Below are 14,411 nucleotides of genomic sequence, written 5' to 3'. Positions count from 1 at the left end.
AGAGAATAAGATAAAGCACCGGAACATAACATGAGAAACTGATGCATGTGGATGCATTTGACAGTAGCCAAATGCATCCATATGACTTGCCTGTGTGTTTCCACATTCCTGTCACTCTGCTCTTATTTGTTTCCTAATCCCTGCCTACATGGCTCTTTCCCCCTCCTGTCTCAGTCTCTAGCCGCCTGTTCCTCGCTGTCTTTGTCTTCCTTCTCTGTCCTCATGTCTTGATCTGCCACCTGTCACTCTGTCACACCGAGGGGACAGGCTAGTGTGTCCATTTAAGCTTCAGACATTAAGCCTGACCGATAGAGAGAAAGGGGGCTTGGGCCAAGTAGGAGAGGGAACACACAAGGGCCTCCGAGATTGACAAGCACCAATTGGCTGGCAACACCAACCCGCCTAATCCTTTTAAGATTTTCACATCAGTGCCCCCTGCCACTGCCACACAATGTCAAAGAAAGAATCAGGGCACTGGCGAAAATTGTGGAGAATTATCGGACCCAGAAAAGGCCACGTGCACGATTGCTTTTTGATGTGTTTTGTGGTTGTTTGTACTTAGCAAACGGCTTTGCTTTTGTTTGCCTGACCAGTTGCTTGGTGTAGTGGCTCACAGGTATGACCCTATAATTTATTTACAAACACCACACATACACACACATATATACAGCCACTCAGTGCTAAAATGTATAATTTAACAGACTATTCAGTGATTTTTCTTTTCTTTTTTTATCAGCATGCACAATGCATGAGTTTATGGAAATATGTGCACACGGGGCAAATTCAAATGCAGGGAGTAACCTTTTAAAAAACAAGTGGATAATTTATTTGTTTATTTGTTTGTCATTAATGTTGTAAGATGAACAAATGCATGCATGATCATGCATAATTTAGATATTTATGGCCATGCTATAATTTGGTATTATTGTATTATATGTATGTGTGTCCGTATCAGGTGCAAACAGTAAATGTGCTTTGGTCACAGTTTCTATAGAAGTAGTGTTGGTGTTTTGAGTTCCTCTAGAAAAGTGGTGTGTGTGTCTGTGTCAGAAAGATGTACTTTGTGCAGGTATCTGCAGACAGCCATGTTATTTTCTGAGCTTCTCATTCAGTCAACTGTTTGATTGTTTCAAGTGCGACTGTTCTCACTTCATCCTGCTTGCAGTTTCCGAATGCAACATTCAGGCTCCTTAAACGATAGCCGAACAAAACAAGGCAAATCAACAGTTTGCCCTGTGTTTTTGTGTTTGTTTGTGTGTGTCTGTGTGAGTGCATGTGTTGTAAATGTGTGTGCGTGTGTGTGCGTCTACCCCAATGAAATAGTTCCCTTTCATTTAGAAAGCCAACAATCACCTAAAACTGGTGTGTAAGCGAGCCCATTCAGTGATTCTAAGGCCAAGTTGCTTCTACTGAAGGAAACGACTGAGAGAGCGCAATGGGTGGTGTGTGTGTGTGTGTGTGTGTGTGTGTGTGTGTGTGTGTGTGTGTGTGTGTGTGTGTGTGTGTGTGTGTGTGTGTAAGTGTGTGTGTGTGTGTATGTGCTTCTGTGTGTGTGGATAGGAAATGGGGGTTTGAAGAGAAGATGAACCTTGTCCACCTTCTTGTCAGTCCTTCATCTTTTGTGTTTTGGAGTGGAGCCCTTTCCAACACTGTTTGATCTGCCCTTCTACCCCCGGATGGATCCATCAATAAATAGACACCGTTTGTGTGTGTGTGTGTGTGTGTGTGTGTGTGTGTGTGTGTGCCACAGTGGGGGATTATTGCGGGCCCTACGGCTGGCATTGATCGATGAGGCATCTTTCCCCTGAACACTGGACAGAGATGGAAAGAGGTCAAGACAGGTCTGAGTGTGCAGGCCTTACTGTAGAATACACACACACACACACACAAAGACACAAAAAAAATGCAGTGCAGATATTACAAATATTAATTAAGAATGTAATTAAAATTTCCCTATTTATTAACTTGCTGTATTAACTAAAAAGAAAAAAAAATTCTTATAAAAATAAATAAATTAATATAAATATTTATTGATCTATAATCTTGTCTTTAAATGAGGAAGTAATAACAAGCTGTTTTACAAGATTTAAATTAAATATAATTCATACATATAAATATCAAAAGTATTTAAATAGGAAATTGCGATGTTGTTCATCCTTTATAAATTATTCAAGTATTTTTCTCTAGTGTCCATATTCATCTCATGTTTCATGCAGTGTTTCTTTCTTTGTTTTTTTTTTTTCAAAAAACAAATACAATTAAAATGATTGAGGAAAAATTAAATAATGATATATATAATTATTAATTAATAGCTTTTAAAAACAACTGTTTTATATGAATACATATAAAGAGAAATTTTCATTTTTCACAGGTTTGTTTCAAAAAATATATAATTTTACCAAGTTAATATTTTGACCCCACTTCGTCTAAACGTGACCTCAGAGTTTAAAGAAACTGCTTTCATCTTGGTGCAGTAATGTTTGGGCCAGACTGGAGGAAAGAGAGAGCGAAATAATGTTGCTGCATTTCGAGCAAAAGTTAAATAACATTACACATCGTCAATAGGCCTATTGATACATTTTCTGCGCTCATCGATGTGTTCGTGTGCGCGTGCGTGTGCTTTGTCCCCGCTTCTCGAGTGTGTGTTTGAGAGTAATAGAGTGAGTGATAGAGTGAGTGCAAGTCTGTCAGGCTGGTTTATCCATTATTTACATCAATAATAGATTTATCAAGCGGCCAAAGCGGCGGCTGAGATCGGAGATGCGGGGAGGGGTCTGCGCCGCAGATCCCTCAATCCTTTTGGCTGGAGATAAGACGAGGAGGAGTGGCCGACGGGTAACCGAGAGAGCACCAAGGGGCAATAGGGAATCACTAATGAGAGAGAGAGAGTCAGAAAGAGAGAGAGAAAGAGAGAGAGACTCATCATCATCATCAAAGACGCGCTCACTGACTAGATTAGAGAGTAGCCCAGCAGAGGAGCGTCGGGCTTCATCCAGCCAGAGGGAACGATCACCGACCGTCCGCCGCGCGCCTGGCTGCTCCGCGAACTCCTCTCCCCGGCCCAGCCCGCTCCAGCGCCCCGCTCCCTCTCCGGTAGACCTACTATGGGTTGTGTCGCCAACTCCACCGGGACTGAAGTGCTACTGCAACTGGAGGCTCTCCGCACCGCCGCGCAACTTTCTCAACTCTTCCGTCTCACGGAGAAAAGAAAGGTCAGGTCGAAAAAGTATAGAGAGGCTTCCGCAGCGACTGTGTGTAGCCTAACTGTTGTCAATAATAATAATAATAATAGTAATACTACTAGTAGTAATAATAATAATAGTAATAATAATAACAACAATAATAACAACAATAATAACAATAGTAATAATAATATAATTGTTTACCCTGGTCCTGGTCTCATCTTAAGATCAGTAAGACTTGGAAGTTATTTTCACCAGCCTTTTCCTCAGTGTTGTGTGTCTGCGTGTGTGTGTGTATGAATGAGTGTGCTCTGCCTTCCTTATTGTGACATTGTTGAATTGGTGTAGAGCGCCCCCATGTGTTCAGACACCACATTTTCTGCATGCACTTTGAAGCTCTTGTTCGCGCTGTTTTATTGAGAAGCTGTAATATTTTTCACTGAAACACGTTAATTCTGACTTAGTTTAATGAATTTTCTGTATGTGACTGCGTGTGAATGTATGAGCTCGGACTGATACATAGATTCTCTAGATGTTGGCTCGACGCTGCATTAGGCCTGGGCACTGGATGGCCTCCAATTTTGCCATAATTTTTACTCTTGTTTTCTAGTTTGTTTCGTCTTTACTTAAAGCCAAAACAAAACCTCTTCGAGTCCAGGAATAATTTATTTATGCTCGATCACACTAGTTAAACTACCTCAATCAGATGAATTGTTTTGTGCCGATAAAGAGCCGACATTTCCCGGTTTGCTGCAGCTGTAAATAAAAAAAAAACGCATGAGAGCAGCTGAGCTGTTTGATGTTTATTTTCGTTTCATTCACCACTTTTCTCTCAGACTGTTTAGAGTCATTACAGCAGCATTTGTATGTCTGGATTTCTTCTGCATTTTGAATGTTTGGGTATTTCTTTGTGAAAGAAACACAGAACCAGAATTTTTTTTTTCGTTTTATTTTAAGTGATTTGTAATGGGGTGGATTTTATTATTTTATATTCGTTTTGTTTATTTTATAAAGTTTGAATTAATGTAGAATGAGTCACTCTGTTGTATCAAAAGCTATATTAAAATAACCTCTGTTAGTCGGGCCTTAAATTAGCACAAATAAATTGCAAAATATTGTGAATTTTTCAGATGACATATGATCTTTCCATAACTCTACTGAAGCCTGGATAATATAGTTTATTTCTGGCATACATTACATTTTATTTTCTTAATAACGACCATATTAATATGCTAATATTATATATATCGCAGTATGAGGCCCTGCGATAATAAATATTTGAGGGTCCAGACTTATTAATTCCATCTTGACCTTAAGTTAAAAGTCTACCTTTCCCTCTCTCTCTCTCTCCCTCTTCAGATTTATTATAAAGCTGTGCGGGACATTGAAGCAGGGGAGGAGCTTTTAGTGTATATGAAGGACGGTATTTTCCCCGAGGGATCCATGGCACCCAACCTACAAGGTAAGATTAATGCGCGTCATTAGCGCACATTTTAAACAAACTCCAACCTGCATCCTGTGCTGCTTTCGCGGCCAACACACTCCATAACCCCGCTAATGTGACGGAAAAAAAGACACCATCTCTCCCTTCCAAGATTTTTTTTCCCTCAAGAAATGCGAATTATTCGAATCATAAATTTCCAGGATAGAATTAAATCCCGCATTAAAGCATCTGGTTGAAGGCCGTTTTGGAGCTGTCATTTAAAAATAGGCCTGCCAATAACGAAGGCCACTCGTAAGATCCTGCTCTGAATCGTGCGCGTACAGCGCAGCAATGTAACGGGCCTCTTCGCCTGAAACCTTGTATCAGGGCGTCAGTTGGCACTTGTCATGTTCCATCCAAAGTAAGTTGAACTTTTCTGTTGACGGAAAGCCAAGATCAAACAGAAAATATTCAGAAGCCATGTCCTTAAAAACACATCACGTGGGAACACTCGTGTCCTTTAGGCTGAGTTTGGAATTTCATTTTATCGGCCAAAGAATCATAATAATATCTTGTTATTAAGAAATAAAAATTTTCAGTTTGTACCTTAGAAATTCTGGATAATCGTGTTTGGCAGCTTTTTTAGTGGGATCGTCAACTCTGAAATTCACGATCGTTGCCATGCGCCTAATGAATAGATGCCCCCGGGAATCGGCCCGTGTTCTTAGGTCTAGGTGGTACTTCCAATATCCTGATTCATACGTGATAACTGTAGCGGTACATATGATCAAGCTTTGTTAAATTTGTTAAATCATTTAAAATAAATGGGTTGATTAAACGTGATGGCAGCCTGAAATCCCACTTTGTTTTTAACGCAGCCGTCCTTCATCCTTCATGTCAAAGATTGGGTTTCGTAAACCAAAACTGAAAAAAAATCTTCCAAATTAATTTTTTTTAAAGTTTTTGTTTGGTCTTTGCTTTTCCATCACTAAACACTGAAATCTGCACGATCGCGTGTGTGAAGAGCTCCTCCACACCGCGCTGCGCACTGTTGTCTGCAAATTGGCTCACATTTCAAAGTGCGTCACATTTTTTTAGGTGCTCTCACCCACCCGTCTCCCCTCCGAGTGGGTAACCCGATTCACTGTACTGCACTACTTTCCAACCGTGTCTCTATATGTCACACCGAATATGTTCAATATTTTATCTGATAATCTGACTTGGACAGCTGTTCAATGTCGATCTGGGGTTTTTCTTTCAAAGTTCACTTATGCGTAAAAGGGGCCGTAGTTCCGCTGAATTTCTTTAAACATCTTGGACTTATTGTGGTGAAGTGCTGTTGTCAGGTAACATTGTTTTGTTGTGTTTCCAGTCTTTCTGGAACCACGGATAAAAAAAAAAAGTTTAAAAAGTTAAAAAAAAAATCTGATTACTTTTACTTGTCACTGATTATAAAATGGTAGAGGGAGAACAAGATGTTTCGTGAGATGTTCCGCAGTACCCCAGTCCCCCCCCCCCCCCCCCGTCCTGCATGATGCACAGTTTATGCACAGATCTCCATGCCAAAGGAACAGGAGAAAACAGGAGCTCAAAGCAGGCTAGATTACTGAAAAGAACCAGATTGACATGTTAAAGGAGTGTGTCAAAGATGGAGCAGACTTGTAAATGATTTGCTCCGTTCCTCTGTGTGTATGCATGCATACATGTGAAATATAAAGAGAAGGAAGCAGACAGAGGGAAAAGAGAGACACTCCACCTGCCAGAATGTGTGTGTCAGAGCCAAAGTATTTGGCATTGTGTGTTGGTGTGAGAGAGGGATGAAGGCAGGCAGGAAAAAAAATCTGAATTACAGTTCATCTCCTGTTTGAAGATGTTTGTTTATCAGTGAGCGAGACAGGAGGACAGAAAGGGAGGAGGGCAAAGAGAGACAGTGGAAGTCCACTTACTGTGGGGATGAAAGTGTCTGTTTTGTGCGCTTGTCTCCGTGTATTTGTGTGAGTGAGAGAAAGGTAGCAGGGCTGAGTGGGAGCTTGGCAGCGGAGCCCTGCTCTCTGAGTCTGGCTTATCAGAGAAGGAATTTGAAGTAGAGGACTTGAGGAGTCCCCTGAGACCTCACCCATGCTCCCAGATTAGCTGCTAAACTGCACATAATTGTGCTTCCCTTCGTCTCCCAGAGAGCTATTAGTCTCTCCTTTATAACCCCCCCCACACACCCCCACCCACCCCAACCGCCCAGACCAGACTAACTGAAAAAACACAGGTACGTTGATGCACACATGCAAGTACCTTCATTTACGTGTGTCCTCACTGAAACACACACCTGAGTATCCACTCAGATGATTTCTCAACACCTAAGTACTTTTGTGATAATTTCAACAAAGTTTATTGGGTTTTTTTTTTTTCAGAAACATTTTTCGTGACAAACAAAAAGATGTTTGAGCTTCACATCACATCAAAACCAACTCTCTCACACTCGCTCTTAGTGAAATATGTGCACACTGGTGTCAAAGTGAGCTAGTTAGTTTAGCATTTGAGCTCAGTGTAATGGCCCATTGACCAGAAGGTCATTTATCCTTCTCCCCAAGGTTAGACACATTGATGTTGCTACACTAATGCCCTTTTAATGTGTCCAAGAAGTTCCAGCTGGATAAACGGTCACATGCAGTAGAAAACAGGTGAGCAATGCACTGTAAGTCATTTTGGATAAACCCATTTAGTGCAGCCTGAAATGATGGATGGGTGTGCATGGCGTGTTGGGACACCTAGGGGGCCAACTCAGATGCTGGCTGCTTGGGTCATGGCAAAGAGGGTATGGCAGGTTGGCGCTGAAATCACCATGGGGTTGGCGCCACTGTGCCCCTGCTTACCTCCGTTCGTTGTGGCTCATTCTTTTTGGAAAATGCTCACATAAACACATGCACACTTACACACATGTATACACATTCATGCCCCTGCACAAAGACACTCCACTGGGCTTTCCCCTGATCTGTTGAACTTGGCGTCTGACTCAGGAACTTGCTATTGAAAAAGCTGGCCCAAGTTTTATGCGTTTGACCTTGGTGGTGAGAAGTATTGTAAAGGTTATCAACATGGAAGGGGAAGATCAGCCCCTATTGTTTCCCCTGTGCGCTATTACACCTACAGTCTAAAGCAAACACTTGCTTTAACAAGCAATTAACTGTGTTAACGAAGGTTACATTTCACTGCTAATTGATTTCCCTTTTATGTGAATGTCAATTACAGGATTGTTGCTTTTACCATTTGAATAGGAGTCTTTTTAGCTGTAACTAACACGCAGATTGTAGTAGATTTTTGTTCTTATTTAGCGCTATCGACAGTTTTTATAGACAGTTGCTTGGTTCTGCATCTTGAGGAAGATGCAACTGTCAGGAGGAGGTAGTAAATACTAGGATGCAAATCAGCACTGGCTCTTTGTGTACAGCAAAGCTGGTATTGTCTTGACTCCCATAAAATGTAGTCATTTTTGTTTGCATACATTAAAAGCCAGTGGACACAATTAAATGTTGCTCAGTAACACTGTAAATTATCAGCGGTATCAGCTGCTGCCTGAAAATGTTGACAGGTTTATAGAACTAAAAATCTTTTCATCCCTCTCCAGAAATCTGCAGTTGGTTATGTGGACTCTTTTTGTTCAGTTTAATTTTATGTTGATAAATATATGCTTATAAAAAAAAAGCTATTTTATTGTTTAAGATATTGTATTGTTTGTGAAATGTTGCAGTCCTATCTGTAAAAAAGAGGCTTTTTTTTTTTTTTAAGAATTGTAAAAATGGAAAACACAGACAAGGGGAATAAATAAGAATTCTGTACCTTTAAAAAAAAAAAATTAACAGTCAAACTCAGTGTCAAACACACAATGTCAAACTATAACATTTAAACATTTCATGTTGTACTATTAATATCAAAACTGTCAAATCTTTCTTCAGTTAAGATGTATTTTACATATACATATACATATTTACATATTTCAGTAAGTTGAATTGTGTGATGGCTAAACAAATCTGTGTGCATCTGTGTGCGTGCGTGTAGACGAGCAGATGTACCGCTGCGAAGACTGTGATGAGCTGTTCTCCTCGACACTTGAGCTACGGCGGCACCAGAAGTATTCGTGCTCCAGTGCCGGCTCCATCTTTGACACACTGAGAGAGGACTTCAAACAGGAGCGTGAGGACAGCGATGAGCCCGTCCATGAGTGTAAAGACTGTGAGAAGATCTTTCCAAATGAGTACAGGTACACAGACACATGATAACAATTTCTACCTTCAGTATCCAGAAATACATAAAAATTCAACACATACAGTCCTCTAATCTTATACAGACATGAATGATTTATTGAATTTCACTGATGAACTTGTGCTCTCTTAATCAAGTCTGGGCCAACACATGATAGTCCATACAGAGGAGAGGGAATACAAGTGTGACCAGTGCCCCAAAGCCTTCAACTGGAAGTCCAACCTCATCCGTCACCAGATGTCACATGACAGTGGCAAACGCTTTGAGTGTGAAAACTGTGATAAGGTACAGCATACCCGGCACGTAAGTTGTGCACAGGACACACAGGCTTTATCTGCTTCAGAAATTCTGCTGGCCTTGTTTTTTTAGCCTTAATTCAGATTGGTACTAGACATAGATTTAGTAATTCTGAAAGAACAGCATACTTTATGTAGATATCAAAGCAATGAGAATTCTGCATTTTTTCACTAACAATGACAATGTCAAAATATAATGCAAAAAGGGGATGAATTTTTTTTTTTGCATAGTTAATTATGGCATCCATTGTATTTTTATACACGTATTTCAAATTTCAGGTGTTCACAGATCCCAGCAACCTTCAACGCCACATCCGCTCCCAGCATGTGGGGGCACGCGCTCACACATGTCCTGAGTGTGGCAAGACCTTTGCCACCTCATCAGGCCTCAAGCAGCATAAGCACATCCACAGCAGTGTCAAACCCTTTATCTGTAAGTGAAAGCTTTGGAAGTTAATGACCATTTCATCCGTAACAGTCCTTTTCTTTTATGCTTCTTTTCATTCTACCTCACCTACCTCTCTGTCTTCCTGCGGTCTCTTTCTTCTCTATGTTCACCACCTTTTTGATTCTGTTTACATCCTCTGAACCAAGTACACATGTCCAGAAATCGTATTTAATAGATTTGACCTGTTCACCTGCACTTTTTTTTTCAATCTAAGCTTTATGATCCATAGTTTGATTAGTTTTGACAAGTAAAAAAGCAAAGATAATGTTGATATGTCATTTTTAATTATGAATCAGAGACCTATTTTTTTCTCTCTTTAAGGTAATTGTATACATGTGTAGTTTATAATGTTTCTTGCATGTGTTCAGTAATTATTTGGCAGTAAAATACATCACAGTACAGATACAGTAAGTCAGGAATGATTTTGCTGTTTCAATTCGCAGAATGAGTGTTTGGTTTCATCCACACAAACCAGCCCCCTTCATTTTCAAAAACTATTTCATCAGCAGTTTCCATTCAGATGTGTGTGTTGAAGCTGATTTGGTATACAGAGTTAGAGACAGTGTTAAAATGGGTTTAACCAGGCCCTGATGGGCTGCGTCTTTTTGCTCCCCCAGGCGAGGTGTGCCACAAATCTTACACCCAGTTCTCCAACCTCTGCCGCCACAAGCGTATGCATGCTGACTGCCGCACCCAGATCAAGTGTAAGGACTGTGGGCAGTTGTTCAGCACTACCTCCTCCCTCAACAAGCACCGCCGCTTCTGTGAGGGCAAAAACCATTATGGCTCTCCTGCAGGGATGTTCAACCCTGGTATCCCCATGAGCTCCAGCCCCATCATGGCCAAGGCCAAGTCCCATCATCCCCACCTTCCAGGTCTAAACCAGTCAGGTTTAGGATTCACTGACTACTTTCCCTCCCGACCTCACCCTCACGCTGGCTTGCCCTTCTCCCCAGGACCCCATGGCTTCCCATCCCTCCCACATGGTTTCCCAGGTATCTTTCCCCCATCACTGTATCCGCGACCACCTTTATTGCCGGCCAGTCCATTGATAAAGAGCCCCCTGGGCAGCAGCAGTCAGGAGGTGAAGCTGCCACGGAGTCCCCTAGATGCACCTCCACTGTCCCTGGTTAGCTCAACAAACAGCAATGGAGGTAACAATTTGAGTCAGGTGGAAGACAAAGAGAAAGAGAGCAAACTGGATTTTTCTTCTGGTGGAGAAGCCAAGCCAAAATCTAAGATGGCAGACATGTCTGACGGTAGTGATCTTGAAGACGTTAATACCACAAGTGGGACAGATTTGGACACCACCACTGGTACTGCTTCAGGTGATGGTTCTGACCTAGAAAGCGATGGAGAGAGTGAACGTGAGCGAAGTGGTAAAAGAAGGAAGCCATCTGAGGCCATATCAAGTCACGAAGGCCATCATTTAGAAGACTCAAACAGTGGCTTGATATCAGCTGTGTCTAGTTCGGGGAACCTCGCAATCGATCGTCCATTTCTCTCCTCTGCATCATCCCAGCACTCCTTCTTCCCTCCACCTGATGAGCAAGCCCTCCCACCCGCCACCACAAATGCCAATGCAGCTACCACAGATTCCATCAAAGCCATCGCTTCTATTGCTGAGAAATATTTTGGCCCGGGTTTGATTGGTCTTCATCAGGAGAAGAAGATGGGTCCTTTGCCCTACCATTCCATGTTCCCCTTCCAGTTCCTGCCCAACTTCCACAACTCCCTCTATCCCTTCAGCGCTGATCGAGGTAGCCTCAATCCTAGCATGTTCTTTAAGGCAGAACCCAAGTCACCTCGCGAGCAGCTGCACAAGATAGTTTCTGGTGCCCCAGCAGCTCCTGCTCCTACAGCAGAGTCCCCATTTGATCTCACCACAAAGCCCAAGGAGACCAAGTTATCTCTTCCCACCCCAACAAACTCTTCGAACCCCAACAGTAGTACTGGGAGCAGTAGTGGACCTTTAGCAATATCTAGCAGTGAAGAACAGCCATTGGACCTTAGCATTGGCAGCCGGAGCCGAGGTGGTCATAATGGTGTGGCAGCTGAGCCACAAAATCGAAAGAACCACATCTATGGAGTAGGAAAGGGGGTCTCCGTCAAGGACGAAACCCCAGCTGGGTTTCCACACCCCCAATCATTGCATCAATCCTCCATCTCCCAGCACCAGCAGCCCCAGGCACAGCCACATCAGCCGCCGCCCCTGCACTATGCCAAGCCCTCAGCCTTCTTCATGGACCCCATATACAGGTATTTCAGCCCCGATTAGACCAGAAACTGCTATTCACACATAAGTGACATTAAGGCTTTTATATAGACGTTGGTGGTTAGTATGTGTTTGGAGGCTTTCGATGAATCTGACCTTGGTACGTAACCCTCTGCCTTGTTGTTGGTCCAGCAGGGTGGAGAAGAGGAAGCTACTCGACCCCGTAGGAGCTCTGAAGGAAAAGTTCCTCAGGCCCTCACCACCACTCTTCCATCCACAGGTAGGCTCACAGCAAAGAGTACAGACACACACACACACATTGCAAATCTAGGAAGGCACTTGGTGTAATCTTAGGTAGAAACAGTAAACGGTACATGCACTTTGAACAAAAAATAAACTACAGCAAGGGAATACCAAACAGGGGAATTGACCTCCAGGTATTGCATACAGGCTGATTATTCCCAGATGCTATCAACTATTATTTGCAAACCATGTATTATGTGAAAACTCCTCACTCCTGCCTCCCACGCTGCTGCAACCTGAATTGATAGGGCCCTATGCACCATCATTCCACAGTGTTGATGTTATTTTCTCAAGGGTTCTGTATGATTTCTTCCTTTGTTTACTGAATGGCGCCTGTGTACCTCGTCACTTCTACCTTTTTCAGAAGACACAGTCTGTTATCGCAGCCCCTTTGATAATCAGTCATATTGTTCGACTGTCCCTAGACCCTCCCTGCCTCTAGAAATCTTGATTACAAGGAATGATAGTATTAATAAAAGAGAGAATAATAAGCGCCTGAATTGTAACAGACTACCTCTCTTGGCCACACTAATCTTAGTTGTGGCATTGTTTCATGTTCTGGGAGCCCACAGGCCAGCTAATAACTCAATCCCCTCCAAGTTTTTTTTCTCTGTGGCTGGCTGGCTGGCTAGATAATAGCACCGTGTCCATCAAGGACATCCTGTGTTTGTGTCCAGGAGAATGGGGGGCTCTCGTTGGGGAAGCGGTTTAATCTGACCTGGAAATCTGTGTCCTCAATCAACTGTGACTTTGCAGTATGCACATTTGCTGCATATACAGACAGATAAATTTACACATGGATGTAGATTTACATATAGGACATTACACATATGTGTATAGTTATGCCTTTACAAAAGTGTGGTGTAGTGGTACATACTCTTAATTACATTCACCCTGTGCTCGTAAATGTTTTGAAACATTGTGTTATTCATCATTGGATGAATATGACTGAAGCCACAATTTTTTGCATTTTCATTGCTGAGAAAAATACCTGTGACCTTGGATGTCTTTGAGAGCTTGTCATTTGACACATAAGAGTGTAAGTTAAAGCCCAGAATATACTCTATGTCAGTTATTTAATTCATAAAGGGCTTGTGAATCAGTACTCATAACTGATCAATAACCCCAGGATGAAAAATTTTCACAGGCTCCCAAATAAAAACCTCTCATACTGGAGTGTCTCAGCTGCGATCCTCCCAGTGATTCAAACACAATGCCACCTCTAATTCAGTCTCATGACGGAATCACCCCGCTCCCCCCTCCACCCGTTCTCAGACTACGAATAAACACGTCGAGACGGAGTGTCTGTCCCTGTGTCTCTCCCGTCCCGTATTCACTAAAAAAGGAAGGATGTAAGCTGTTTTTGGCAAATAAACTTCTACATAACTGGCCCCCTTTGTTCACATGCTTCTAGGGGAGGGGAAGTGGCTATCAGTTGGGGGTATCTCAAACTATATTGTACAGCTCCAATCGGGGCTCTTGAATGCCTCATTTAGCCAGTTTGCCAGCCTGCAACAGTAGCTTTGGCAGAGGAAGGTAAGAGCTGGAGAACAAAGCACTGGCTGAAGCTGGAGGTGAGGGTGTGCGGAGGGGAGTACTGGAGGAATGGTACTTGAGCATTTGTGAATGTGTTACAGGTCATGGAGGTGACTCGCCTTTAGCACAAACAACAAGGCTAACCTCTGATATACTGCTTCCTCAAAGCTTCCGTTCTCTGTCTCTTTCCCTCGCTCTCTGTTTTTGTCTGACATTGTGCCTTTGTTTTCAGTGCTTTCTTTTCGATTTTGACACACACACATGCGCGCGCATACACACGCGCACACATTAATATATCAACTAGTTTCAATGGCTTCTCTTGAGGAGTGATTAAAAATAGAACTGCTGCTTTGAGCTTCTCACTACAAGGTTTCTAATTAAATCCTTAATACACTAAGTAATACCAAAATCTGGTTGAATGACAGTGATCTGCTTTAAAATATGAAAAACTGAATCTCTTGATTCACATCAAAATATTTGATCTTACCTATTCCTTTTTTGCCATTTCCACATTCTCCTTTTCCCCAGATGTCAGCCATGGAGACCATGACAGAGAAGCTGGAGGGCTTTGGCGCTCTAAAACTTGACGCGCCGCCCAATTCGCTGCAACACTCAGCTCATCCACTGTTCAACTTCCGCTCACCACCACCTTCCCTTTCAGACGCCATCCTCCGCAAGGGCAAGGAGCGCTACGCCTGCAGGTTAGTGCCAGGGTCACCTGGTTCAATATGGAACGCTGGTGCAGCACCCCAAC

The 14,411-nt window shown here is 42.5% G+C and overlaps 1 protein-coding gene across 9 annotated transcripts in view; it reads left to right on the top strand.

The window, feature by feature from the left end:
• The window catches only part of prdm16 (PR domain containing 16), a 179,713-nt gene that overhangs the window by 154,132 nt on the left and 11,170 nt on the right, over nt 1-14,411 (top strand). For 2 of the 9 annotated variants that reach the window (XM_041056708.1, XM_041056699.1), the window contains exons 5-11: nt 4,542-4,644; nt 8,656-8,857; nt 8,997-9,144; nt 9,435-9,588; nt 10,221-11,862; nt 12,011-12,098; nt 14,186-14,358. In XM_041056708.1, the coding sequence (XP_040912642.1) occupies nt 4,542-4,644; nt 8,656-8,857; nt 8,997-9,144; nt 9,435-9,588; nt 10,221-11,862; nt 12,011-12,098; nt 14,186-14,358 (2,510 nt within the window). Of the gene's footprint in view, nt 1-3,086; nt 3,213-4,541; nt 4,645-8,655; nt 8,858-8,996; nt 9,163-9,434; nt 9,589-10,187; nt 11,863-12,010; nt 12,099-14,185; nt 14,359-14,411 lie in introns of those variants that run through there. The other 7 variants (XM_041056665.1, XM_041056657.1, XM_041056729.1 and 4 more) reach the window with 6 other exon arrangements.

This window comes from Toxotes jaculatrix, chromosome 2, assembly GCF_017976425.1.
Source record: "Toxotes jaculatrix isolate fToxJac2 chromosome 2, fToxJac2.pri, whole genome shotgun sequence".
NCBI classification, from domain to species: domain Eukaryota; kingdom Metazoa; phylum Chordata; class Actinopteri; family Toxotidae; genus Toxotes; species Toxotes jaculatrix.
This window is presented reverse-complemented; position numbering and strand designations above follow the sequence as displayed.